This window comes from Callorhinus ursinus, unplaced genomic scaffold (assembly GCF_003265705.2).
Source record: "Callorhinus ursinus isolate GAN/ISIS: 27379988/994484 unplaced genomic scaffold, GSC_fseal_2.0 scaffold2, whole genome shotgun sequence".
In the NCBI taxonomy this organism is placed as follows: Eukaryota; Metazoa; Chordata; class Mammalia; order Carnivora; family Otariidae; genus Callorhinus; species Callorhinus ursinus.
This window is the reverse complement of record NW_027397064.1, coordinates 17,421,025-17,446,855: the sequence shown is the minus strand read 5'-3', so window position 1 is coordinate 17,446,855 and position 25,831 is coordinate 17,421,025. Positions and strand designations below refer to the sequence as shown.

Here is a 25,831-nt window from a genome sequence, read left to right as displayed (position 1 = left end):
TAATACGAAACATTGAGGCCTGTGACTTTTCTACTTAATTCCAAACCAAATCAGGCTCTCTGTCATTCCTTGTTTCGTAGCCATTTCAGAGTTAGGGCATACGCAAACCTGGCTCCTTCTCTTGTGCCTTGTTACTTCTCTGGAACCTTGGTCCACCAAGGCCTTGTTCGGAATTCCCAGAGGTCCAGGGATCTGTGAAGTCAATTACCAGACATTCATTGATGGTATTTTGTATGCAGAATTTTGCACTGAGGTGCTGTGGAGGGACTTCAGAGAAGATGGGAGACAGAGTGCCTCTCTGCACAACAGGGGCTGTAGGGTTGAGGAACTATGGCTAGATCTAAGCTCTGAGGGCAAGAAAAATGAGTTGTGAGATCCGGGCAAGAGACGGCAGGTTGGTGAGTGGGGAGGAGACAAATACTGGGAGGTGATGAAGGAATGAGCATCTAGCTGTGACCTCTCTCTTACGGACTGGGCTGGGGCATGATTCTTTCTTATAGTTCACCTACAGACCCCCAGCTAGACCTGGGTGAGGCTGAAGATCTAGAAGAAGAGCTAGTAGTAGATGGTTTGGAGGACTGCTGCAGCCATGATGAGAACGAAGAGGAGGAGGGTGAGTAAGGGACCCTCTCCCCTCCCAACTGGGAAGTGGTCGCCACCCATGTGGGAAAGGGGGCTGACAGTTGTATACTGGGTCCTTGACTCATTTATCCCCTACCGTAATCATTTGCCTTGTGGGTGTAAGGGCGGTAGTGGCTTCTGGGAAATTGGTTCACTAGCCCTGCGGTCCACCAGTCTTCTTTCCTCTGTGCTACTGCCAAGCTCACGGGAAGGCAGTGCAAGGCGGCAGGGTGGTGCTCGTGGCTCCGCAAGAAGGCTGAGGCAAGATGCCCAAGGAAGAGATGCCTAGGCTTGGTGAGTTTGCGTAGCAGCCTCTCTCAGTGGGACATCTCTGCTCTTTCCCCTCCAGGAGACTCAGAGTGTTCCTCAGTCAGTGCTGTCTCCACCAGCGAGTCAGTAGCAGTGATCTCTCGGTGAGTGTTGTGTCGATCGTTGGTACAGGCTCATTTGCTCTCTCTTTAAGATTATAAAGAGGGGGGCACTTGGGTGGCTCAGTTGGTCAAGCTTCTGACTCTTGGTTTCAGCTCAGATCATGATCTCTGCACTCAGTGGGGAGTCTGCTTGAAGATTCTCTCCCTTACCATCCCCCCACCCCCCGCTTGCTCACTTGCACACTCTCTCTCTCTCTCTCTCTCAAATAAATCTTTAAAAAAAAAGATTATAAAGTCATTAATGGCCCTGTTAACTGTAACTCATTTTTACCAGATTTTTACATTTGGGACTTCAGTTTTCAAACAAGGACCAATGGAAGTCTCTTCATGTAGGCCCTTCCTTTACAAAACAGGTTGTTGGAGGATGCTGCATAACTGAGATGGGAGTCAGGGGAGAGGAAGGAATGCAGGACTGTGAGGAAGTTACAATAAACGAGGGCGTGTCATTGTGCTAAAGATCTTTGGAACTGGCTAAAGGGTCATATATGGCATCTTTCGGGTAAAAAGTTAACACGCTTCAGCATAATCTTGTTCCCCTCACCGCTTCCCACCTTGCCTCATTATGTATTATGTTGGTCTATTAAATATTATGAAGAACCCCCCTCCCCAAAGTACTAAACATTAAAGTTTTTTTTTTTAAATAACTTCTATTGAAAATGTAAAAAAAAAAAAACAAAAACCCCCGAAGTTCAAGTATTGACAATTGGTGAGTTTTGTTCTGTTTTTCATGCAAAATGTCTCTTCATTTTAATGAAAAGCCACCTGTGTCAAGGCTAACCCATACCTATCATACGCAGCACCCACACTCAGCTAGCTTTTCTCTGCGTCCGCCGTGCCTCAGATGAAGCCAGGGGGACCAGGAGCCTTCCATGCTTTGGTTAGTGTGGACAAGGCCAGCTGCGGCTCTGTGCGTGTGATGGTGGCGGCGACTGTATCAGTTTCAAAGCGCCGAGCCAGCAAGGGGGGAGAGCTGTTTGCAAAGTGGAGAGACAGAAGTAGGGCTTTCTGTGAAGGGCGATAGAAATCCTGTCTTAGGTACCTCGAGTCTGGTGCCTTGGTTCTGTGACTTAGAGCCTAACCTGTCCTCCTTCCAGAAAAAAAAAGGTACATCTGGATGTTGCCCGAGGACCTCTGCTCTCCATAAGAGAAGGGCATTTATTATGTGATTGACTTGGAGTCTCATGTTTTCCATACTTAAGGGTGCTCTAGGTTTGTCCCTCCTTTGAGACAGCTGTATGGCCCTTTACTTAACTTTTCGGATTTATAAGATAAAATTCACCAAAGGTGTTTATTCATAATTTGTTTCTTGGTTAATCTAACTCCTACAAGATGTACTGTCCTTATCCACACCAGGCTTAAATGGATTTTCACACAAATGAAGGTTGATGAGTTCCAAACCACTTTGCATTTTAAGGATGACTAAAATCAGAAATACTTTTGGATTGTTAAAATCATTTTCTCTGCATTGTGAGAGAGGTATATATTTTATTATAGAAAAGTTGACAATTATAGAAAGGTCATTGAAAACACTGTTTCTGTTTCTCTACCTAGCAATAGTTTATTGTCTTTCCTGTTGCATATTCTTTTTCTCTAAGAATCACTTAATTTTAGGGCTGGAGGTCATTAAGTCCAGACTCTTTTTTCAGATAATGAATATTGAGGACCAGAGAAGTTAACTATTGTGGGGTCATAGTTTCCAACACTGCTAGACCAGAAGCCAGGCCTCTTGAGGATGATCAGTCCAGTACTCTTGAGAGGCAGCTAACAAAGATTTTCTGCCTTTTTTTTAAATTAAACTTTTGATTTTGAGACGATTACAAATTCACATGCAGTTGTAAGAAATGATACAGAGATTCCCCTCAACTCTTTACTCAGTTTCCCCCAGTGGTGACATCTGGCAAAACTAGGGTGATGTAGTATAACCAAGATAGTAATATTAGTCAAGATACAAATACGTACATCACTGCAGGAATCCCTCCTGTTGTCCTAATCGCCATACCCACTTCCCTCCTATGACTAGCCCCTCCTTATAAGATGCTTGGCAACCACTAATCTGTTCTATAATTTAGTCATTTTAGGAATATTATACAAATAGAATGATTGCCGTATGCAACTTTTTGGGAGGGGCTTTTTTTACTCGGCGTATTTGCTGCACATTTGTCTAGGTTGTTGCATGCATTGAGGTTTTTCATTCCTTTTTATTGCTGAGTAATGTTGTGTGGTGTGGATGTATGTACCACAGTACATTTGCCTGTTGAAGGATATTTGGGTTACTTCCAGTTTGGGCTATTACGAATAAAGCTGCTGTAAACCATCATGTACATAATTTTTTTAAAAATTTTTGTTTTTTTTTAAGTAATCTCTACAGCCAATGTGGGGCTCGAACTCACAACCCCAAGATTAAGAGTCATAGGCTCTACCGTTGGAGCCAACCAGGCGACCCTCGTGTACATATTTTTGTGTGAACATAAGTCTTCATCCCTCTGAAATCAATGTCCAGGAGTGCAGTTGCTGGGTCGTATGGTAGTTGCATATTTAGTGTTTTTGTTCTTTTCTTTTTTTTTTTTTTTTAATTTTATTTATTTATTTATTTTAGAGAGTGAGCACTAGCTGGGGGAGGAGCAAAGGTGGGGGAGAAGGAGGGGAAAAGAATCTCAAGCTGACTCCGAGCTGAGTGCGGAGCCCGATGCGGGGCTGGATCTCACAACCCTGAGATCATTACCTAGTTGACCGACTGAGCCACCCAGGCACCCGACATGTTTAATTTTTGATGGCTATACCATTTTACATTCCTATTTTGTCTTTGTTTCTAAATCTTTACTCCCTGATTTTCAGCAATCTTAAATTCTAATACTCTGTAAATTAAAAGCCTTCGAAATAAAATATTTTGGATGAGGAATTAAGAGTTGGAATTATTTAACTGAGAATTAGTATTTAACTTGACCCAGTAACACTCTTTAAAAATCTTTAAGATTTTAAACACTGAAATGGTTTCCATACTAGTGCCTCTTCTGTTGTGCTGGAAAATAACAGGCAGAAGAATGGCTCTTTATAAGCTAAAGATTAATCGTAAATAGTAATTTTTGTGGGTCATGTCAGCCCAGTAGAGAGAGTAATAACTATTTTCTTCTTCCTCAGTGCTATTTAAAGACATGGTCTGGGTCTGTCTGCTTGTACCTGGTACATAGTTGAGGTGTTCAGTTTTTAGAGGCCCTTGAGATCACCTTGGCTGAGCCATCTGCCCCAGATTCCCAGTCCTGTGTTACCACACTGTTACATAAAAACCTGATGTCCCGGGTCATTTCCAAAATGGAGAAGAGCCTTCATCATCTGCATATCTTCAGATTAGCCTAAATATAAAACGAGTTAGAAGTATCCCTATTTCTTTCCTTTCTGTTGCTTTTTCTTTCCTTTTGGTTTTTAAAACTGTCTATACGTCTTCTTAGGTCTTTTCTGCTCTTCCTTATTTTTCATTGTCCGTATCAATTGTTTTTGCTCCTCATTTACTCCTCTTTCTTCAAGTGTCGCATACCTGCTCTCAGAACCACTCTTTCCAGGGGCTTCCCCTGCCTGTGGCCTGTCACCGGAAATTTTGGGGCTATATCACAGAAGGAAGTATTGGAAAGTCTGGTCTTTAGGTGACATGTAACGGTGCTGGCCCTGGCACAGTATGGATTCCTGTTTGCAAAATAATTACTGAGTACTTGTCTTTGTAGAATCACAGTGTGGAAGACTGGACCCTGAAGGAAATGATGGAGTAACAGCACTTGAGGGCTGTAGCCTCCCCTTTCTCTACCACACGTCTGTTTTGCATCCTAGGAGCTGTGCGGAGATTGTGACCAAACCCCTCTCCACTGAGAAAATTGTCCGGCCAGCCCTCATCTACAGCCTCTTTCCCAACGTGCCCCCTACCATCTATTTTGGCACCCGGGATGAGAGAGGTAAACCCGGGCAAGTGTCTAAGCCCAGAAGTGCCCCCAGGAGAAGGATGCTAGCGAAGTTGGGAGGAGGTGGCAGTAGGGTGCAAGGGGGTTTCCAGAATGACCTTTCTGGTGCTCAGTTCCCCGGTCTGATATGGGGAACTTTTCCCTGTCCGTCCCTGAGCTGACCCTTGTCAGCCCCATAACCTGACCTTGTTTCTTCTCCCTTCCAACCTCCTTCCTGTCCGTGTTCCTCAACCTGCCATTTCTCCCACCAAGGGTGCTCCTTTGAAACTCTGGCCTAGAACACTCCTTAGTGACTTGTCTCCCTAGTGAAGGTTGAGCACCTGTGCCACCTTTCCCCTTCTAACCCTGACTCTCCTGCTCTTCTTCATCCCCCACCCCCTTTCCCCAGTGGAGAAACTTCCCTGGGAGCAGAGGAAGCTGCTCCGGTGGAAGATGAGCACAGTGACCCCCAACATTGTCAAGCAGACCATTGGACGGTCCCACTTCAAAGTCAGCAAGAGTAAGTCACCTGCCTTACTGCGAGCCTGTCCTCTGCCCCGACAGATGGGCTGTGGGCGGGAGGAGGGCCCTAGGGACCTCCTGCTCTGCGGGGACCCTGACCTGGAGTTTCCACCTCCTAGGAAGACATGGCTCTGAAGTCCTTCTGAGCCGGAGCCTGGTCCTCAGAGTTAGAAGACAGAGAGCTGTTGTTCTCTTTGTGACCCCAGGGTCTCATGTAGGACAGCTCCATGGCAACTCTTAGAAAACTCGGTCTGGGAGCTGTGCCCAGGCCTGGCGGTATTTCTGGGACCTCTGAGCCTCTCTGTCCCAAGGACTGAGCTGCTAGCAGGACTGACTCCCTGATGTGCCTTCTGTAGGAAATGATGACTGGCTGGGCTGCTGGGGTCACCACATGAAGTCTCCTAGTTTCCGATCCATTCGGGAGCATCAGAAGGTAGGTGTCCTTTCTGGCGAGCCCTTCCCCTGGGCTTCGGACCAGGCAGGAGGAGGTTGGTGTGGGCAGGGGGGCAAGAGGAGGATGACCGCGAAGCCAGGAACATGCATAGAGGAGCGGAGGCGGTACAGGAGGAGGGGGCAGCGGGGCCCTGGCGGGTCACGTCTGTCTAGTGGCGCAGCTGCCGCCTCCCAAAGACACTTTCTCCTCTGGTGTGTCTTGAGATGCGGCACGTGTTTCCATGAATCATCTCTCTCCTGTGACCACTGTGCATTGCCTCCGGTCCTCCAAGCTGGATATGCACAAAGAGGACTCTGGTCTTATGTTGCAACAAAGGAGTCCCTTGCCCCCAGACCTCATGAAGGCCAGGTGCTTTCCTGTCTTTGCTCTGCAGGCTGTCAGGCAAAAGACACTTAAGGGGAATATCATGCCTGACCTCACGGTTCTCTGGCTATTCATGAGCTATCAGCTCCTCGGGGGCACTACATTTTGGTGTTTTTTGTTTGTGTTTTAATCATCTTTTGGTGAGTGCTCAGCAAGGGAGTACTTACCATCAGATGGTGATGGTAAAGATGGATCAAGAGCTCAGAGCATTGCTAAGGAAGTTGGAAGGGCACCAGTGAGCCTTGCTGTCTTCCTCCTGGCCTCACCTGGGCCCTCTCCCTGCTCTCACCCTTTGTCCCTTCTGTAGCTAAACCACTTCCCAGGTTCCTTCCAGATTGGGCGAAAGGACCGACTGTGGCGGAACCTGTCTCGCATGCAGAGCCGCTTTGGCAAGAAGGAGTTCAGCTTCTTCCCCCAGTCCTTCATCCTGCCCCAGGATGCCAAGCTCCTGCGCAAAGCCTGGGACAGCAGCAGCCGGCAGAAGTGGATTGTTAAACCGGTGGGTGGATCGCGGTGGGCGGCGGGCCGTGGTCTGAGAGTGCGGACGATGGCATACTGGGCTGGCAGCACAGCTCATCTCCTTTCCACTTGACTTCTAGCCAGCGTCAGCCCGAGGCATTGGCATCCAGGTCATTCACAAGTGGAGTCAGCTCCCCAAGCGAAGGCCCCTCCTGGTACAGAGGTGAGCCTGCCTCCAGCTCACATCTGCTCCTCATTCTCCCATCTCCTCAGCCCCGGGGGTTCCCTTTTTATAGTGAGTGTTCTTCTGCCCTTTGTCCTCCCAGCCATCGACCTCCGTCAGCCAGCGGTTTTAAGGTCTTTGCCTCGGGGACTGTTGACTGGCTCTTGCTGTTTTACCCACCGAGCCCTGTCTTGTCGGTCCTGTCCCTAAAGCTGGCCCTTCCCTATTTAGGTATCTACACAAACCCTACCTCATCAGCGGCAGCAAGTTCGATCTGCGAATCTATGTTTACGTCACCTCCTACGATCCTCTGCGGATTTACCTCTTTTCAGATGGACTCGTCCGCTTTGCCAGTTGCAAGTATGTGGTCGTACTGAGGCCTCACACTGACAGCTCTGGGGATTTGTTTTCGTGAGAACGAGGGAAACTGGAGGATGCCAGGCAGAAAAACAACACATTGTGGTAGTTTTTGTTGGCAAAGGAAAAGGAGGGGTGTATCTGGAAAACCCAATCTTCCTTTCCTCTTGTGTGGCTCCTATTACATAGAACACTTCACTTCCGCCACGTCTGGTCAGCGAATGCGTGGGGCTCTTCTCCACAGGAAGCAGTTCTCTGCAACACCAGCTGGGTATCCTGCATTTTAACTCCCCTTCTGACACTGGCAATGCGCCCCCCCCCCCCCCCCCCCCAGGGTCTGAGCTCCCAGCTTGGGGCTCTTTCTCACGAGGTTGCCCCTTCCTCCTGCTTCAGATGCCTGTCACCAATCCGGGTGCCCCCTGTGCTTCTCATTGGTCAGCTAGAAGTCAGAGGTTCCTGGGACCCCCTTCTCAGCTTCCATTAATTTGCTAGAGCAGCTCATCATAAGAGGAGATGGTAGTTCGGTTACAGGCTAACGTCCAGATAGAAGAGACGAGGTGGGGTGTCAGGAGATAAGGCACAGGACAGCGTGTATGGCAAGGGGCACAGAGCTCCCCTGCCCTCTCTGGGCACCACTCTCCCAGCACATGCCACAGGCTCACCCACCCAGAACACGTACCCTGTACTTTTGGGGTTTTATGGAGGCTTCATCACATAGGCATGATTGATCGTTAATTCTGTTTTCAGCCCTTCTCCCTTTTAAGAGGAGGGGCAGGGCCGAAAATTCCAAGCTTCTAACCATGGCTTGGTCTGTCTGGTGATCAGACCCTATCCAGGAGCCCACCCGAAGTCACCTCATTAGAACACAGGACACTCCTATCACCAGGAAATTACAAGGGTTTCAGGAGCTGGGGTCAAAGACCAAATATTAGTCAAAAGATGCTCTTATAGTGCTCTTCTCACTGAGGAATTTATACGGGATTTAGGAGCTCTGTGCCAGGAACCAGGGGCAGAGACACACATGTAAGTTTCTTATTATAAATCGCATTGTCACATGGGGAAGAGGAAATGAGAAGGTTCTCGACCTCACTGAATGTGGGGTGAGTCTTCCTGCAGGACTGAGGTGGGATGAAGGAGATGAGTCCCACATACCTTGCCCTACACTTCTCTTCCACCTGGCTGTTCCTCTGTATCCTTTGTTGTCTCCTTTTATAAGGAACGAGTAAACACAAGTAAACTGGTTTCCTGAGTTTTGTGAGCGGCTCATGATAAAAGAGCTGTGGTATTCTAGAAACCTTACCGATAGACATATGTCTCAGGCTCTTGCGCCTGAGATCTGAAAAGATCTGTCTGTGTGTCCTTTACTGCCTCGGGATTTGGGGCAGTGTCCACCTGCCGTCTCCCTGTCTTACCTCTGCCTTTCTCCTCACTTCCAGGTACTCCCCTTCCATGAAGAGCCTTGGCAACAAGTTCATGCACCTGACCAACTACAGTGTCAATAAAAAGAATGCCGAGTACCAGGCCAATGCCGATGCAACGGCCTGCCAGGGCCACAAATGGTACCCAGGCGGAGGCCTAGGGGAACACAGGGTTCTGGGCTTTGGGGAGGTTCAGGGGCATGGGTCAGTGGAGGATTGATGTAAGACCCAAAGGTTATGTAAACACTGGGCAATTCAGAATTGGTCTGTTTCCGTCCAAGCTCCTCTCTTTCTTAATTGAAATCCTCAAAAGAAGAGACATGGAGAGAATGCCTTTGGACCTCTTACTCCTTTTTCTTTTCTCTTTTCTTCATCACCCGTTCATAGAATATAACCCCAGATACTCCCTCCCCTTCCCCCCTGCTTTGCAGGGCACTGAAGGCTTTATGGAACTACCTGAGCCAGAAGGGAGTCAATATTGATGCCATCTGGGAGAAGATAAAGGATGTTGTTGTCAAAACCATCATCTCGTGAGTCACACTACCACCCTGGGTGTGGGGCCTGCCACTGCACCCCTTGGCTCATGGGCCTTCACACGGCTGCGCCCCAGATGCCGACCACGCTGTGCGTGAGTTTCTGAGGACAGGGACTAGGAAGGAGTGGATGGAATTCTGCTCTTTTACTGAACTTCCTCTCCAGAAGCTGGCTCCAGATCAGAGGCATCTCTTGGGAGCTGCTTTTCCTGGGGTGCTTCTGTTCTCCCGTCTCTGGGCAGCTCCCCCGGTCTGGGCAGTGTAGGTAGGGCTCTCCGGGAGGAGCTGGGCTGAAGACTTGGCCTTCCCCGTGACCAGGTCCGAACCCTATGTGACCAGCCTGCTGAAGATGTACGTGCGGCGGCCGTACAGCTGCCACGAGCTCTTCGGTTTTGACATCATGTTGGATGAGAACCTCAAGCCCTGGGTCCTGGAGGTCAACATCTCCCCGAGGTAGGTGCAAGTCTCAGGGCGCTCAGAGTACAACCCTGCCTGTATCCTCACGATCCTCTTGCCACTCTGGCCTCGCTGACTTTGGGAAGACCTTTCCTGCACTAGAATTTGTGTTTTCCCTTCGTGATCTGTTTTTCGCTCCTTCGCTCATTCTTGGCCATGATCTCAAGCTTCTTTTGAGGATGGAGAGAGATTGTTAAAAGTTGCTCTTTCCAGCTTGATCCCTACCACATGCTTTTCCCCTAGCAAACGAAGGTCGTAGTCAGGAACCAGGTTATTCACTCTCTGGGGGGGGCAAGAAGTCCCCCACGGTGGTGCTCAGGAGTCGGGAAGGCAGGGTACACACAGGGCTAGCACTGACTCGGGCGCATAGCCGGAAACCGCTTTACTACTCCTTGTTCCCTTTCTCCAAAGCCTCCACTCCAACTCTCCCCTGGACATCAGTATCAAAGGCCAGATGATCCGGGACCTTCTGAACCTGGCAGGCTTTGTTCTGCCCAACGCAGGGGATGTCGTGTCCAGCTCCAGCAGCTCCGGCAGCTCCAGCGCCAGGTCAGCCGGCAGCATGAGCAGCCCCCTGAGGACTGTGGGAAGGAAGGGTGCCCGGGCACCGCCTCCTGCTGGGTCTCCCGTGCTGCGCAGTCTGCCCCCACAGTCTTCCCACACACCTCTTCCCACATCAGTGCCCCTTAAAAGCATGGCTGGTTATATTGTTCCCAGCTCAGGAATCTCCACAGGGCCTGGGGAATCAGCTTTTAACTCCTCACAGGGACATTCGGGGCCCCGGCCTCCTTTCCCCAGGTGCCCCTCCCTCTACTTCTCTTCCTGGCTCCTGTGCTCTGACAAAGCAGTCACTCCTAGAACCTCAGAGTTGGAAGGATCAGCGAATCGAGTCTCCTCTCTGAAATGTGTGTGGCTTCTCACTGTCCCTCCATAGTGTCCCCTCCTCTGCTCATGGGGTTGCTTCCTCCCGACATTCCCCTCCGTCAGACCTCCCTGTTGGGACCTCACCCACCCACGGGAGCCTAGCTGAGGGCAGCATCTTAATGAAGCCAGCTCCACGTGGGCTGTCTCCACCACAGCCCCGAACCTCTTGGAACCACTCTTGAGGGAAGGGAGCTAATATTTAGTTGGGACCTGCTGTGTGTAAGGAGAAACCTGTAGCTTATCTCCACCACAACCCCCTAAGGTTGGTATTAGTATCCTCAGGTGACAGATGAGGACACTGGAGATCACTGGGATTAGGCAGCCCACCCACGGTTATTCAGCCACAAAGTGGTAGAGCTGGGATTCCAGTCCTGGTTTGCTGGGAACAGCACTTGCTTTCCACACCACGCCTTGTAGCCTTCGGCGTGGCTCTGTGCCGTGGCTGTCCTTTGACCCCTGCCGTCCTTTGAGCTCTGTGGAGGCCGTCTTCGTGTCTCTCAGCAGTAATTGTAGTGATGTGGGTGAGGACGCTGGGCAGGGAGTCCTGTAGTGTGCCCAGGGCCACACACCCAGTGCTGAGCTGGGTATTTAGGAGGTGTCCACCAAATCCAACTAAACTGACCTACGCAGCGATTATTCCAGAGTCCTCTTTTTTACCACTGACATGCAACCCAGCGAGCGTGCCTTGTGCTCTTCTAGTTATTCTGTGGTATTTGATCTTTGATGCTCAGACAGGCTGCTTGAGTAGAGTGCACTGCAGTCACATCTACTTGAGTAACAAATATCTGTTCAAACTTCTTTGTCTTCTCTTGAGAAGGGGGTGACTCCCACCAACAAACCACTTAACCTTGGTGCCCCAGTGAGTCCCCTGACCCCAACCAAGAGTTGTCTTCCTCCTCCAGCTAAGCTAAGGGGCCTGAAATGGACCCTGTCTCCACATGTCCTCAGGATGTGAAGCTGCTGACCTTACGCTTTGCTTTCTTTCCATCCACTGTGTTAGCCTGCCCAGCTCCCCCAGTGATAAATGTCGAATGGCCCCGGAGCATTTCACTGCACAGAAGATGAAGAAAGCCTATTATCTGACCCAGAAAATTCCTGATCAGGTAGGAGATTACCCTCCACCCCCAAGTGCCAACAGAAAGTTTCCCTGGTGAAATATTTAGGAGCGCAAGGCAAGCAGTTTTCCCTCTCTCTAACCCAGCTCCGGGGTCCCTTGGTGTGCAGGGATCTGCTGGCATATGTGTGGTTCCAGGGGAGAGTTGATGGCCTTTATCACGTGGTCAACCACTGCTCTTAGCCAAATGCTATACTAGCCATCCCCTGTTGTCAGAGCCGTAGACCCTTTGGGTTTCTTTCTTGAGGTGCAGTGAGCCCCGGGGAGGCTTGATGTCTTCTTGGAGCAGATGAGAGTAGTAGACTGAAGGCAGATGCCAGATCTCAGTTGCTAGATTCTGGGCTTGACTCCATCCAGCCAACCTCTTAAAACCTCCGTGCTCCAGGGGCTCCCCCGCCCAGACCAAGAGTATCTTCTCCAGACAGCAAAGCTCAAGTAGGCTTGGGAACAGACAAGGTCCTGAGCTGACCCACTAGTCAGCCTTGGTGTTCCCTTGGGAGTCCTGGAGCCCTAGGACCTCAGAGCTGTGCTCACCGTCCCCCAGCTTTTTGATCCTCTGCCTCCAGCTCACACCCTCTTGTCACACTCTCTTCCTCTCCGTTCCTTGGGCCTTAGGACTTCTATGCATCTGTGCTGGATGTCCTGACGCCAGATGACGTTCGGATTCTGGTTGAGATGGAGGATGAGTTTTCTCGCCGTGGTCAATTTGAACGAATTTTTCCTTCTCGAATCTCCTCTCGCTATCTCCGCTTTTTTGAGCAGCCACGATATTTCAACATTCTCACCACCCAATGGGAACAGAAGTACCATGGCAACAAGCTCAAAGGTGATGTGTCCTCCTTGTCCACAGGAGGCCATGTTTAATGAGTGATTAAATCCTAGTACACAATGGGGCCTCCCTGACAAGGAGAATTGACCAGTTGATTCCACCCTCTTAAGTCCCACCCCTGCTAATCTTGTCCTAGGAGTAGATCTGCTTCGGAGTTGGTGCTACAAAGGGTTCCACACAGGAGCCATCTCTGATTCGGCTCCAGTGGTGAGTGACGCCATTGCAGGGGAGGGGGGCAACTCCAGTCAGCACCCTCAGTCCTCCACCTTAAGAGTGCAGCATGGGTTGGATGTAGGTTCAGACCCTCTCACTTCTCCGCTTGGCCCTGTCTCTGTGTCTCCTGACCTTTCCCTTTCAGGGAATAGTGGCCTCCAGGATTCCCTGGGTGCCTTTCTTTCAAGGGTCAAAGAGTGCTTTGTAGCCTCAACTTCTTGTCTGAATCTGGAGAAAACAGAGATTCTTGTCCCGGATGGGCCCATGCCTGAAGGGTAGGGAAGAGGAGAGCCCCATGATCACTCAGAGGTAGAGCCGGGAGAGAGTCCCAGGACCCTAAACACTCCCGCCTGACTCCTGCCTAGCCCTTTTGGCCTCACTGCTTCCTTTGTTTTTAGTGGTCCCTCCCAACATCACTTCTGACCGTCCCAAAGGGGGATGTGGCACTCAGTGCTCTCTCCAAATCAGAGACTGACAAGCTGGGGTGAGTGTTGTCTGGGCAAGGGAAGGGTGTTGGGTGCTGCTGCGAGTTCAGGGAGTTTTCTTCTTCCTCTCTTCCCACATTATGATGAGATCAGCGTTCTCCATTTGGGGGGGGTGGGCGGCTCCTCTGCCTGGTGGCTCCCCATCTGCCCGGCCCAGTCAAGCCGGAGCGCAGGGTTAACCTCTCAGCTGTGCCCACTGCCCGTGGGCTCCTTGAGGTCTCCTCTCACACGTTCCCGTTTGCACCAAGCTCCCCAGCCTTCAGATAAAGAAGATGTATTTTATGGTTCTCTCTCTCTCCATGTAACTATGGTGTGTAGCCCTGTCAGGTCGTGAATGCCTGCTCCAGACTCTGAGGGCAGATCACAGGCTAAAGTCCCAGCTACACAGCCATCTCAGGCATTTCTTTCCCCACCCGTTTCCTTCAGAAAACACAGCTTCTCCGAGGGAAGCATACCACTCTCTGAAGACGGGACCATCCCGAAGCCCAAGAAGACCCAAGCTGGCCTTTCTCCTCTCCCCAGGAAACCCAGTTCTTCCAAGGACAGTGAGGACACCAGCAAAGAGCCCAGCGTCTCCACCCAGATGTTACCTCTGATGAAGTACTCTGGGCAGACTTCGAGACTGTCTGCTTCCCCCACCTCCCAGTCAACCGGTGACTCACTCCTGGCTGCTGTGAGCCCGTGACTGGCCTCCCTCCACTCGCCCCTGCCTAGGAGCACCGGTATTAGCTACCTCATGGGAACTGGCCGGCCGGCTGGCTGGTCAGCCAGCCTGAGCCCCAGCCCCTTCCTCAAAGTTTTTTTTGTTTTTTTTTTTTTGAAGTGGTTGAATTGCAGAGATGGGTATCTGGAGGGGTGGTGGGAATGTGGAATGGGGAGAAGGTGAGGAAGGTTCACTGGCTGGTACCTCATATCTTCGCAGAGAAGCCACTGATGGCCACTCAGCCTTATAAAGCAGGGTTTGGTTTCTAACTTCAGAGAGCCGTGTGTGGTTTGTTTCCGACCTTGGTTCGGCGATTAAGTCACAGCTCTGGAGGAGAAACCGCACTGAACACATTTGGGCCTGAAGTCCTTTGCCTGTAATTGAGGAGGTCCCTCCAAAGGTCCTTATCTCCTCAGGTCTCACCCTCAGTCCCGGCACCCCACACCCTGTCCTGAGGACACTTTGAGAAACCTTGAGTCTTCCTCAGTAGGCAGGCAGGGAGAGCCCGCACACGATAAACCCACTTCCTGTCGTCCTCGTCTTAAGGGCTTCACTTCCTCCAGCACCCAGCGGCCAGAAGTCCTGAGCCTTTGTATTCTGACCTCACATCACGACCTGTCCGACCTTCTGGACTTCTCTCAGGGATGTCAGTTCTTGGTGCTCTGTGAGGTGAGAGGTCTCGTGAGCTTTGCAAATTTCCTGTGGCCCCAGTGAAGGAGCCCAGATAATCAGTTGCTGTTGTCTCTGTCCATCCATCCAAGGACACAGTCCAGGGCAGGAGCTCTGATTTCATGTCCCCGCAACACAGAGGGAGTCTCGGCTTCTGCTTACTCCCGTCACAGTCTCTGATTAGCGGGGTCTGGCTCCCAGGTCACGAGGGCAAGTGGAGTCTGGTGGCGTGGCAGGTGGGTTTCAGGAGCAGTCACCCCTGTAGGATGGCTTTCTAGCCGGACCGCTGACGAAACTCTCGTAGTCTTAACTGAATCTGCCTCCCTCCCCAAGACCCAGTAAGATGGCAAGTGTGGGATAAATGTCGACTGAGTGAACGGTGCCTATGAAGAACACAAGCCCCCGAGCCGGGCGTTCTGCTCCTTTCTTGGGGCAGAGTGGTGTCCAGGGGAAGTACACAGTGTGATAGTGCGGATCAGAAAGGTGCTATTCGGGCGCCTGGGTGGCTCAGTTGGTTGAGTGACTGCCTTCGGCTTGGGTCATGATCCTGGAGTCCCGGGATCGAGTCCCGCATCGGGCTCCCTGCTCGGCAGGGAGTCTGCTTCTCCCTCTGACCCTCCCCCCTCTCATGCTCTCTCTCTCTCTCTCTCTCTCTCTCTCTCTCATTCTCTCTCTCAAATAAATAAATAAAATCTTAAAAAAAAGAAAAAGAATTAAAAAAAAAGGTGCTTTTCCCTCGAACTGTGCTCCTCCTCGACCCAGCACTTCCCGGGAGCTGCTCACTCCTGCCCCAGCCCTGCGGTTTCTTTACTTTGGTTTTCTAGCAACGGTGCCCAAGGAGCAGCCCCCTGGCCCCAGGCTCTCTGCCTTCATTCTCCGAGTTTTGGAAAGACCATCACCCTGCTTCGTGGCTCCTGGAGTTCTAAGTGGCGAGTTGGGATGGAGCCATAGAAAAGTCACTGAGAGGCCTGCCTGGGTTCAAGGCCACCCAGTAGATGGCTACACTGGCCAGTCGGAAGGCCATGTTGACAGCTGTGAAGAAAGCTTGGTGGCAAAGTCCTCAGCAGCAAGGACGTCAGAGCCAGGACCAGCGGAGAGGCCCGGCAGTCTAGTTAAATCCCTTCCAATAGAATTGAAGCCAGCTCCCCCCCGTCCCACCTGCATGCAGTACCCTAGTGCCAGGTCAAACAAACCTTGTGATGGGGGCAGGACCCGGCCTTCCTAACGGAGCTGGCCACCTGCTTCAGTACTTTTGGGGTGGCGGGTCTGGGGTGAGGGCTTTGGTCCGGAGGCCCGGCTGTGCTGGTTTGCTCCTTGGAAAGCAACTTGAGGCCTTCAGCCCGCCCTCTGAGAGTCCCCAGACGACATCCCCCCGTAATGAGAAGGGGGAGGGGACTGGCGTTGCGGCAGCGTGGGCTTGGGGGTGGGGGTGGGAGGAGGGCTTAGTTAAGCAAGTAATGAAAATAAGTGTCCTTAGTAGTTTAAAGCATCTTTGTACGGACATTATTTTTAATTTCCATCCCATCACACCATCTGAAGGTGTGGGTGTTTTGCCAGATGGGAGAAAGGAATGGGGCTTATAGTCCCCCTTCACCCTTGAGAGAAAATTGAACCTTGCTTGAGCATTCAGCATACATGTTTAGCAATGAATACCCACGGTATAAGGTATTCAGCTAAATAAGGACTTTGGGGGAAGTAATGAAATTTTTCAAAAGTTTTAACTTTGGAGCTATAGTAGGGTAAGTGTCAGAACGTGTCCACTGTTTTTCTAAATTGATGACTTACACCCAGTCCCTGTTTGGAGACTGGGGAGAAACACAGGGTATTTCCGGATCAGTGGAGTGGGGCGCTGGGGTGGGGGCATGGAGGGTGGTCACTATTCCTGTTCACTTCAGATTCACTCAAGATTGATCAGAAACTAATTTAGAATGCATACTGATAAAGAGGTGGTGGTGTGATAGGAAGAGCACATGGACCTTGTAGTCTGACCTTGGATTCTAATCTCAGTTTTGCTGTGTGACCTTGGGCATGTCATCTAACTTTCTAAAGTCCGGTGTTTTGTTTTAAGATTTTATTTATGTATTTATTTATGAGAGCACACATGCATGAACAAGGGGCAAGAAGGAGAGGGAGAGAATCTTAAGCAGACTCCGCACTGAGCGTGGAGCTGGATGCGGGGCTCAATCCCACCACCCCGAGATCAGTACCGGAGCTGAAACCAAGAGTTGGATGCCCAAGCAAGTGAGCTATTCAGGCACCCCTGAAGTCACGTGTTTTAAATAACATGAAAATGATACCTACATTGCAGGGGTGTGAAAATTAAGCAAGCCATAGTAAAAGTACTTAGGACGTAAAGGGAACTTAATCCTTTCTCCATTTGCTGTCCAAGCCCTGTTCCTCGGCTAGGGGAAGGCAGGCGAGAAATGTAAAGCCCTTTCCACAGGGAAGTGAAGCAGCTGAGACATTTTAGAGGTGAGGAAGGCTAGAACAGGCTTTATATACTCATCACCCCCACACAAACACTACCAGCATTATTCATTCTACTGTTTTACTCTTCATTGAGGGTTACTTTGGTTAATGTTTTACAGAATACTTAGGGCGCCTGGGTGGCTCAGCTGGATAAACGTCTGCCTTTGGCTCAGGTCATGATCCCAGGGTCCTGGGATCGAGCCCCGCATCGGGCTCCCTGCTCAGCGGGAAGCCTGCTTCTCTCTCTCTCCCTCTGCCTGCTGCTCCCCCTGCTTGTGCTCTCTTTCCATCAAATAAATAAAATTAAAATATTTTACAGAATACAAATTCCCTGGGATAGGAAATACATTAAGCATTGCAAGTATCTGAATTGAATGAAATTATTCAGCCCTACCCCAAGAGAAACGTTGATGGAAAAGGAAGAGCAGGGGAGCACTAGGGACCAGGTGGCTGGAAGGGGGAGGAGCAGGGTCCAGAAAGCGGGAGATCTTGAACTGGAGCTGGAGCCAAGAACATGCACAGACCCAACAGCTATGCCAAGGACAGTTGTTATAGGTGCATTCTTAAGCTCTTAGGCTATTTGTTGAGGGCGACTATCCCTCTCACCATGGCTGAACGACACACCGGGCTGCCCCCTGAGTCCATCCAACCCTGGGCCAGTGAAGGAGGTGGATAACCCAGCACATGGTAGGTACTTCCATGTCCTGTCAGCTGAATTAGTTAAATAAGGGGGGCACCAAAGGCAGCTGGGGGACCTCCCCTTCTCGTTTCCCCTGGATTTGTCCTTTTAAGACCTAAGATTAAGCTGTGTACTTACTGGTTGAATCCCCCAACTGCTTTGAGACTTTTCAGAGATGTGTAGCTGAGGGACCTCTGTCTCATGCCACTTGTGATTCTGATCCAGCCTCTCAAACCTTCTTGGCCTTTGGACCGCCCCCAACCCCCCACCAGAGTTTTCATCCTCGTTAATGTCCAGGGATCAATAGATGCTCTTTTGACATGACCTTTCATCAGCTTCGGAGCAATGAAAGCTGCAAGCAATCATATGTTGCTCTTGGCAGATTTCTTACATAGATGAAAGCACACGAGAAGGATCAATAGTTGTTTTCTAAAACCCATTTGTGCCTTTATTATAATGGACTTGGACACAGAATGCTAGGGACTGTTACTGGGAAAGCTAACACAATTTGAAAAACTCTTTTCTTTTCATGCTTCAATTAGTGAAGTGGGGAGACCAAACCATACTTCATTGGCTAGTTATGAGGGTTAAAGGGGGGGGAGGATGTACGGAAAAAATTAGGCAAAGTGTCTGATAACATACAGTTCAGATTTAAAATAGATTCTAGGGGCTCCTGTCTGGCTCAGTCAGAAGAGCATGTGACTTTTGATCTCTAGGTTGTGAATTAAAACCCCATGTTGGGTGTAGAGATTACTTAAATAAAACTTTAAAAAAGGGGGGGTGCCCAGGTGGCTTAGTCGGTTAAGCATCTGCCTTCGGCTCAGGCCATGATCCTAGGGTCCTGGGATCGAGTCGCACATCGGGGGAGCCTGCTTCTGTCTCTCCTCTGTCTACCATTCTGCCTACTTGTGCTCTCTCTCTCTCTCTCTCTGTGTCAAATAAATAAAATCTTAAAAAAATAAAACTATAATGATGCAGGTTCAGAGATTTGGTGCATGTTCTTCAGTGAGGAGCCAATGGGGCGAAGCTACCATCTACGAATATGACTGAACCTCTAAGAATGTTATTGAGGCCAAATGATGGGGCAGCGTGACTGGGCCTCCACCCGTTCTCCCAGGTACCTGCTGCAGGTGCACCCTGGATGGCGCCCTGCGTGGACAGCCGCTCCTCCAGAGACACGGGTGTGGCTGGAAAGGGAGCCTTGCCCTTGCATCCCATGCAAGGCACATTCAAGGAGAACCTGGTGTTAAACTATTGTAGAGGACCTGCTTCCGGGTCTGGGTTGCTACGTAGCTGAGCAGTTCCTTCATTGGGATCTATTGAAAGCCAGACCTTGACATAAGGGGATGGGGATGGGAAAAGGGCAAAACAAAAGAAAACCAAAATACAAGAAAAACTACGAGGAGACACCACTTACGTAGTAAGATAGCTCACATGAAAAAGGCTGAAAATACCATGTGTCAGCGTGGATGCGGAGCAACTGGAATGCATACATTGCTTGTGGGAATGCAAAACGGTACATTGGAAAACAGCTTGGTAGTTTCCTGTAAAGTGAAAAATACTCTTAGCATATGACCCAGCAATTCACTCCTGCATGCAAATGTTCATAGCAGCTTTATTCATAGAGCAAACACTTGGAAACAACCCAAATATCCAACACCTACTGAATAAATTGTGATATATCTGTTCAATACTACTCAGGGGAAAAAAAAGGAATAAACTGGGGCTCCTGGGTGGTCTGGGTGGCTCAAGTCAGTTCAGTCTCTGACCCTTGACTTTGGCTCAGGTCATGATCTCAGGGTCCTGAGATCAAGCCCTGCGTTGACTCTGTGCTGGGTGTGGAGCCTACTTAGGATTCTCTCTCTCCCTCTGCCTCCCCCAGCCCCCTGCCTTGGCATGCACACTCACATTCTCTCTCTCTCTTTCTCTCTCTCTCTCTCTCTCTCTCTCTCAATCTCTCTCTCTCTCAAAAAAACAACCAACTGATACATGCAATAATATGGAAGAATCTCAAGAGTATTGTGCTAAATCAAAGAAGCCAGAAACAAAAAACTATGTACGTTATTTTATTATTATTATTTATTTATTTGAGAAAGAGAGAGTGAGAGAGCCCAAGATGGGGGAGGGTCACAGGAAGAAGCAGACTCTCCTCTGAGTGGGGAGCCCGATGCAGGGCTTGATCCCGGGACTCCAGAATCATGACCTGAACCTAAGGCAGCCCGCCAACCCACTGAGCCACCCAGGTGCCCCAGAACTATGTACATTATGATTCCACTTATATAACATTCTAGAAAAGGCAAACTGTAGTGACAGAAAGCATATCAGTGGTTGCTAGAGACTGTAGATGAGGGTAGGGATTGACTGTTCAGGGGCACTTTGGAAATACTCTATTTTGATTGTGGTAGTGGTTGCATGACGGTACATTTGTTGAAAGTAGTCGAACTATACACTCCAGATGGGTGAGTTTTATCATATGTAAGTATATGAAGCTGACTTTCTTTCTTTTTTTTTTTTTTTTAAAGATTTTATTTATTTATTTATTCGAGAGAGAGAGAATGAGAGACAGAGAGCACGAGAGGGAAGAGGGTCAGAGGGAGAAGCAGACCCGCCGCCGAGCGGGGAGCCCGATGTGAGACTCGATCCCGGGACTCCAGGATCATGACCTGAGCCGAAGGCAGTCGCTCAACCAACTGAGCCACCCAGGCGCCCTGAAGCTGACTTTCTAAAAAGGACAAGGAGATACCATTTCATCATGCATATACAAATTAAAGACAATGAGATAACACTAGAATAATTAAAATTTAAAAGGCAATCAAGACCAAATGTTGGAGAGGTTATACAATTGGGGCTTTCACATCTGACGTGTGTGAGTGTAAATGGTACAACTGCTATGAGACACCAGCAGTTTCTTGTGAGTTATCATATATCTACCTTCGATTCAGCATTTCCAGTCCTAGATAGTCCCCCCGCAATAAAACAATATGCTCATCAGAAATGTTTGTTGCATCTTTCTTCAACATAATAAAGAGTAGGAAACAACCCAAGTGTCTCTCAATAGAAGATCAGATAAACTGGTCTGAAGTATTACCATTCATCAATAAAAAGAAATAAACTACTGGTTTATTCAACAACATGAATCTCAAAAAATTTATGCTGCATAAAAGAAGCCAGTTGCAAAAGAGTACACACAGTGCAACTCATGGAGTTCAAGAACAGAGAAAAATAACCTGTGGGGATCAAAATCGGGGCAATGTTTCCTTCTGGGAGTTAATAGTGTGGTAGGAAAAGGGGTACCAGGGAATTTTCTGGAGTGATGGCAATGCTCTATTCTTGATAGGGGTCTTGTTTACATATGTAATGCACTAGTTAAAACTCATCAAGTTGTGCACTTAAAACCTGTGCATTAATTTTAAGATAGCACTTTTTTTTTAGAAATTGGGGTGACATTGACATAAAATTAACTTTTTTTTTAAGACTTATTAGAGAAAGTGCAAGTAGGGGGAGGGCAGAGGGAGAGAGAGAGAGAGAATCCTCAAGCAGACTCCCCACTGAGTGCGGAACCTGATGTGGGGCTTGATTTCAGGACTCCAAGATCATGACCTGAGCCAAAATCAAGAGTCAGCTGCTTAAGCGATTGATCCACTCAGGCGCCCCAAAAATAACTGTTTTAAAGTGAACAATTCAGTGGCATTTAATATATTCACAGTGTTGTGTGACCACCATCACTCTCTAGTTCCAAGACATTCTCATCCATCTAAAAGGAAACCCCAGCACCCTTACCCCCCACCCTCACTTCCTGTTTGCTGTTTCTATAGATTTACTATTGTGGATATTTCATGTAAATGGAATCCTACAATTTGTGATCTTTTGTGTCTGGCTTCTCTCACTTAGTGTATTTTCAAGGTTCATCCACTCCATAGCATGTATCAGTACATCATTCCTTTTTATGGCCAAATAATATTCCATCGTATGCATATGTAGGTTCACAACCCTCTCAGGAGCTTTCCTGGTGTAATCTGAAACCAGGCCCCATATGAAGAGGGCAGGGAGAGACTGAAGAAAGAAGCACGCCACTCCAGGTTGGCAGGTGACAATTTTAATACTAGCAAAGGGAACTTACATCTGCAAGGTGAATGGATCCCTGTACCCATTAGTCATAATATCGTCAGTGCATGATATATTTCAAATTTGAAAGATAGTTCACTTGAAACCAGACAACCCAAATCTGAATGCTCTTTGGCAGAGGAATACAAATTTTAAGTCAACTCCCTTGTTGGGGAATTGATTCAAAATCAGGACCATGGGCTTGGTAAGTGCCAATTTGTATCTCAGCAATCATATCTGAGACTATAGCTGAGATAAATATCACTGATTCTGTTCCCTCTATTAGATGGGAAAAATTTTAAATCCGTGGAGATGAAAGACAGTTTTTTGTTTTTGTTTTTGTTTTTTCGCAATTCCTCTCTAGCCTCGACAAATGACCTTTCTTATGGGTTGTGCTATTAATAGATGAAGTCTTGGACTCGGACTTGAAAATCTCATCATGATATATTTCAGAAGAGAAATCAGTCACTGGAAGAGGTATTACAGACATTTTATTAAAATGTATACTTCTTTCCAGACAGTGGACATTTGAGCAAAATAAATACTAGCTATCGCTTACTGGGTTTCCATTTTGACTCAGGCGTTGTTCTTGGAGTAGACACACACGAGCATGCACATACACGCACACTCACACACTCTTATCAAAAAATTCCTTCAATATTGGTATGATTATTATCTCTATTTTTCAGATAAGAAAAATGAGGTTCAAAGAGGTTGGATGACTTGTGCAAGGTTATTGAATGAACTAATGAATGCATGTACTGTCCAGTTTCTTAGTGCCTTGTAGCAGTTACAGACTTCAGATATCGATGGGAAGACCGGGCCTGAAGGAAGGAGGCACAGAGCCCTGCATCAGGCTCTGTGCTCAGCATGGAGTCCGCTGAAGATTCTCTCTGTCTCCCTTCCCCTCTGTTCCTCCCCCTGTTTGCGTGTGTATGCGCTCTCTCTCTCTAAAATAAAATCTTTCTGGGCGCCTGGGTGACTCAGATGGTTAAGCGTCTGCCTTCGGCTCAGGTCATGATCCCAGGGTCCTGGGATTGAGTCCCGCATCGGGCTCCTTGCTCAGCAGGGAGTCTGCTTCTCCCTCTCCCTCTGACTCTCCCCCTGCTTGTTCTCTCTCTCTCTCTCTCGCAAATGAATAAATAAAATCTTTAAAAAAAAAATAAAATAAAATCTTTTTTAAAAAAATCTATTTTATTCGTACCACTCTAAATAAAGCGGCTTCCATTTAACTCTAGAATAAAATGGCCTGCATTTACACTTACAGATCTCTTAGTGATTACATATCCTAAAGTTTATCCCACGATGTACCCCAGAGATGCAGCTGTAAAAAAAGAGAAGAGACTTCATAAAATGGAGTCTGGAAGCTCAAACTGCAAATTAGATTTTATTTTATTTATATGAGAAGCCAAATTCAAGACCTGTGCTATCCATCATAGCAATCAACCTGTAGCTAAACAATTCTACAGAGATACCTGTAGTATCATTAAAAAGAATTGCTAGCTCCCATCTGACACCTATCTTGACAACCCTCTCCCCTAATATTGAAGATGGTAAACCAAGTCCTCAGTATAAAAGATAACATATGTTGGGAGTCAAGAACAATTTTTAAGGGAGACAGCAATAAAGAATCTTTTCTAATTTAAAATCTATGTGATTGTTTCCAGCCAAGATGAAGTAGTAGGGACTAGATTTGCCCTCCCCCATGAAACAACTAAAAAATGGACAAAATATGAAACAATGATTTTCAGACACTGGACATCAGGCAGCATAGGACAGTGACCTGAGAGATGGGAAACAAAAAATACAATCCTTTCGGTTGCCCCAGCTTACTACCTGGAGAGAGTTTCTAGACCAAAGCTCAGGGAACTGGACCCCAGGTGGAGCTTGGTAGAGCCCCTGAGCTGAAGAAGGAGAACTAGGAGTCGGGGCTGCCAGGAATTCTTAGGGGAATTCCCAAAGAGGAGAGCTCCACACAGAAAGAGGGACAGGAAGAACGCTCAGGAGATCTACAGAGTGTCCCTTTTGAGTCTTCAGCTCAATTCTGATCAGCGCATGTGTGGGAAGAAACCACCCAAGCCTGGGGGGAAAACCCACCTAAGGGCATAATCCTCAGAACTCATATAAGGACAGGAAAGGATTATGTTCCCCCCAAAGTAGAAAAAAATGTATAATTCATGGGACATCAGATTGAACATTCAGAAGGGGATCACCTTGATAGTGGGGAAAAGTTAGTCCTAAAGTCTGTTCTAATCCCACCTAACAGAATTGAAAATCTACATGGTTGAAATCATTTATTTCCCATCTTTGGAGATGGTTGACTTTCCATCTGGTCCCTCACTAAATATTCATTAAGTGACTGTAAAGTTGAATAGAGATTTTTACTTTGTCTAGATTTTGGCATCCAACTCCCCAGTTACACAAATGCGAGGGAAGACATGGGTGAGAACGTCACAGAAGTGGAATCAGGTGTGCCATTTGTCGGGGAGCCATACTATCCCGTCCCCTTCAAGGTCTTTCCAGCTGGACTAAGAATCAAATTGACATGAGACGGAGAAAATAAAATCTAACAGGGTACGTACCGGGAATCCAAACAGACATGGAAATTCCAAAGACAGGCAAAACGAGGGATGTATGTCATCCTGACCTAAGGAGAAGGGGGTTGGGGTCTGGGACTTCAGAGGGAAGGAATGCAGTTCACAGGGCAGGAATGTTGGTAATTGGATGTTTTCCCTGCCGTACAGATGGGTCACTCAGATAAAACTTATCTCTGGTAATAACCATTATTTTGGGAAAGATCCCCAATTTAAAGTCTTCTAACTAGTTAAGGAAAGGGCCAAAGTTTCTATTGAGCCCTCAGGATCTTAACTGCCTTCAGCTCGAAATAATCTTCATGCCAAAGTGGCCCATCTCGGGGCAGCCTGGCCTGGGCCCCTACACATTCCATGTCTATTTTCTCCTCTATCTTGCTTGTGTTCCATTTAGCAGCAGATGAATCCAGGATAAAGCTATAAAATCAAACATCCCCATAAGTGTTTAGAACATGCGATGGCAACTCTTTTTTGGTGGCACCTTGGAGGCAGTAGGTTGCTTTAGGATGAAATGGAACATGTCTTTCCAGCTACTGGCTGCCAGAGACTCACTGAAGTGGATGAGGAACGCAGACTTCGTACCTTTTAGGAGAAGCACGTGGCCACAGATGTTGCTTCCGATGTTCTGGGTGAAGAATGGCAAGTTTCGTGGTCTGGAGCAAGGGTGGCGATAACAAACAAGGCTTCCCCACAAAGCAGGTGCTCTTGACCCATGGCCGTGTCCGCCTGATGCTGGGTAAGGGGCATTCCCGCTACAGACCAAGGAGGACTGGAGAGAGAAAGCGCAAATCTGTTCAGGGTTGCATTGTGGACGCCGATCTCAGGCTTCTCAACTTGGTCATTGTTAAAAAAAAAAAAAAAAAAAAGCGGAGGAAGATATTCCTGGGCTCACTGCCACGACTGTGCCTTGTCACCTGGGGCCCCAAAGAGCTAGCAGAATCCACAAGCTTTTCAGTCTTTCTGAAGAAGATGACGTCCGCCCGTATGTTGTGAGAAAGCCCCTAAACAAAGGAGGTAAGAAACCTAGAACCAAAGCGCCCAAGATTCAGCGTCTTGGTCCTCTGTGTGTCCTCCAACCCAAATGTCGGCGAATCACTCTGAAGAAACAGCGTACGGAGAAAAGTAAGTAAGAGGGTGCAGAATATGCTCAACCTTTGGCCAAGAGAATGAAGGGGGCCAAAGAAAAGCACCAAGCACAGATTGCCAAGAGACGGGAGTATCCTCTTTGAGAGCTTCTACCTCTGAGTCCAAACAAAAATGAGATTTTTCTAAGAGTAGCAAATAAATA

General features: G+C 48.3%; 1 protein-coding gene and 1 long non-coding RNA gene across 8 annotated transcripts in view; one reads left to right on the top strand and one right to left on the bottom strand.

Annotated features, from left to right (window-relative positions):
- Positions 1–14,300, top strand: part of TTLL4 (tubulin tyrosine ligase like 4) — a 34,720-nt gene extending 20,420 nt beyond the window's left edge. For 6 of the 7 annotated variants that reach the window (XM_025891445.2, XM_073878541.1, XM_073878539.1 and 3 more), the window contains 17 exons: positions 501–613; positions 971–1,034; positions 4,872–4,993; positions 5,388–5,498; positions 5,857–5,933; positions 6,625–6,816; positions 6,917–6,999; positions 7,231–7,359; positions 8,793–8,915; positions 9,206–9,304; positions 9,626–9,760; positions 10,175–10,312; positions 11,688–11,790; positions 12,417–12,627; positions 12,767–12,837; positions 13,242–13,327; positions 13,755–14,300. In XM_025891445.2, coding sequence (XP_025747230.1) covers positions 501–613; positions 971–1,034; positions 4,872–4,993; positions 5,388–5,498; positions 5,857–5,933; positions 6,625–6,816; positions 6,917–6,999; positions 7,231–7,359; positions 8,793–8,915; positions 9,206–9,304; positions 9,626–9,760; positions 10,175–10,312; positions 11,688–11,790; positions 12,417–12,627; positions 12,767–12,837; positions 13,242–13,327; positions 13,755–14,013 — 2,116 coding nt within the window. In that variant the 3' untranslated portion in view covers positions 14,014–14,300. The remainder of the gene's footprint in view (positions 1–500; positions 614–970; positions 1,035–4,871; positions 4,994–5,387; positions 5,499–5,856; positions 5,934–6,624; positions 6,817–6,916; positions 7,000–7,230; positions 7,360–8,792; positions 8,916–9,205; positions 9,305–9,625; positions 9,761–10,174; positions 10,313–11,687; positions 11,791–12,416; positions 12,628–12,766; positions 12,838–13,241; positions 13,328–13,754) is intronic. The other variant, XM_025891471.2, reaches the window with a different exon arrangement.
- Positions 108–25,401, bottom strand: LOC141370276 (uncharacterized). The gene is made up of 4 exons (XR_012374181.1): positions 25,126–25,401; positions 23,218–23,276; positions 19,266–19,392; positions 108–192 (listed from the first exon to the last, which is right to left on the bottom strand). It is a non-coding gene; the product is annotated as an uncharacterized lncRNA (long non-coding RNA).
- Between the last annotated feature and the right edge of the window lie 430 nt (positions 25,402–25,831).